This window comes from Pteropus vampyrus, unplaced genomic scaffold, assembly GCF_000151845.1.
Source record: "Pteropus vampyrus isolate Shadow unplaced genomic scaffold, Pvam_2.0 Scaffold250, whole genome shotgun sequence".
NCBI classification, from domain to species: Eukaryota; Metazoa; Chordata; class Mammalia; order Chiroptera; family Pteropodidae; genus Pteropus; species Pteropus vampyrus.
Genome location: NW_011889031.1, coordinates 896,919 through 898,815, shown reverse-complemented (window position 1 = coordinate 898,815; position 1,897 = coordinate 896,919). Strand labels below are relative to the sequence as shown.

At 63.3% G+C, this 1,897-nt stretch overlaps 1 protein-coding gene across 1 annotated transcript in view; it reads left to right on the top strand.

Moving 5' to 3' along the window:
• The window catches only part of LOC105301795 (liprin-alpha-3-like), a 42,259-nt gene that overhangs the window by 32,804 nt on the left and 7,558 nt on the right, over nt 1–1,897 (top strand). The window contains 4 exon segments of the mRNA XM_023520169.1: nt 282–456; nt 762–942; nt 1,125–1,288; nt 1,441–1,624. Of these exon segments, the coding sequence (XP_023375937.1) occupies nt 282–456; nt 762–942; nt 1,125–1,288; nt 1,441–1,624 (704 nt within the window).

Here is a 1,897-nt window from a genome sequence, read left to right as displayed (position 1 = left end):
GGGCCCTGCAGGCCACGCTGCTCCAGCTTCCTTGAGCCACTGCCGCTTCGGGCCAGGAAGGGTGACTGTGTCTCTCCTTTCACCGTCTCTCCCTCGGGCTCTTTGGAACCAGGGAGGGTCAGGGTCAGGGTCAGTGCAGACTGTGACTGCGGGGCGGGGCCGGTGTGTGAGGGGGGTGCTGCTGAGGAGGCAGGCAGAAGTACGGACACTTCTCCAGGATGTTTGGGGGCTGGTGGGGACACCCCTGGGGTTCATGCTCCCCTTATCCCTCCCCCCACCAGAGGGACCTTGTGCCAGTGTGGGCGTCCCCGGAGTGCCCACCTGTCAGTGGCTGTGGAGGATGCGTTCGGGGCAGCCGTGGTGACTGTTTGGGACAGTGACTTGCACACCACGGAGAAGCCCACTGATGCCTTCGGGGACCTGGACTTCCTGGGCTCTGGCCGCAAGGCCAGCAATGTGAGGCCGCATGCCTGGGCAGGGCCGGGGTTGGCCAGTGGGACCGCATGTCTCGGGGGCTCCCCGAGCTGGGGTCTGGAGGCGCCCCAGCTGAACACTGTGTCTCCCCATTTGCCCATCCCTGTCTCTACCTCGCTCTGGGTCTCTGTGTCCCTCGCTCTGGGTCTCTTCCCCTCTCTCTGGTTCTCTGTCCCTACCCCCTGGGTGTCTGTCCTCCCCTCTTTATGTCTCTGTCCCTTCCTCCCTGGGTCCCTGTCCCCGTCTCTGTCCCCGTCTCCGTGTCCCCTCCTCCCGTGTGTCCACAGTTCCTCCGGCTCTCCGACCGCACGGATCCAGCTACCGTGTATAATCTGGTCACGCGCACGTGGGGCTTCCGAGCCCCGAACCTGGTGGTGTCAGTGTTGGGGGGGTCGGGGGGCCCCATCCTCCAGACCTGGCTGCAGGACCTGCTGCGAAGCGGGCTGGTGCGGGCTGCCCAGAGCACAGGTGACTGAGGGTGGGGGGGGCTCTGCCTCCTGGGCTGGGGCTGGCTGCTCATCTCCCCACTTCTCTGGGATGCTGTGTCCCCTCCATCTCTGTATGGGCTCTTGACTCAGTCTTTAATCTCTCTCTCTCTCTCCACGCCTGCGTATTTCTAGACCTCACCACTACTCTCTGTCTCCGTGTAGGGGCCTGGATTGTCACCGGGGGGCTGCACGCAGGCATTGGCCGACACGTTGGTGTAGCTGTGAGGGACCACCAGACGGCTAGCACTGGGGGCACCAAGGTGGTGGCCATGGGCGTGGCCCCCTGGGGTGTCGTGCAGAATAGAGAGGCCCTCACCAACCCCAAGGTAGGAGCCGGGGTCTTGGCAGAGAGAGGTTCTGGCCATGGGCTTCTGGGTCTGAGGGAGGAAGGGCCAGGCCGGGACTCCTGGGTCTTGGGGTGCAGGAGGGGCCGGTGTCTGTCCTCCGGGCCCCGATGGAAAGACTCCGCGACCCCCAGGGCTCGTTCCCGGCCAGTTACCCGTGGCGTGGGGACCCTGAGGACCGGGTCCAGTTTCCGCTCGACTATAACTACTCAGCCTTCTTCTTGGTGGACGACGGCACACACGGCCGCCTGGGCGGCGAGACCCGCTTCCGCCTGCGCTTCGAGTCCTACATCGCCCAGCAGAAGACGGGTGTGGGAGGTGAGTGGCCCCAGCCTCAGGATCCCTGCGCTCCCGCCTGGTCGAAATTTGGTGGCGGTGGCGAGGACGAGCCTCCTATGGCCAAGTGCTTTCCCCCATCATTCTCTGTGCTTTAAAACGATCTTTATCTCGAAATCTAAAAATGCAGGTAAGTGGACAGCTTGACGAATTTTTTTCACAAACTGTACCCACTTATGCAATCAGCGCCCAGATCAAGAACCAGCAGATTAGTAGCCCCCAGAAGCCCCCATCTGCGCGTTTTGGAGCCTGGAT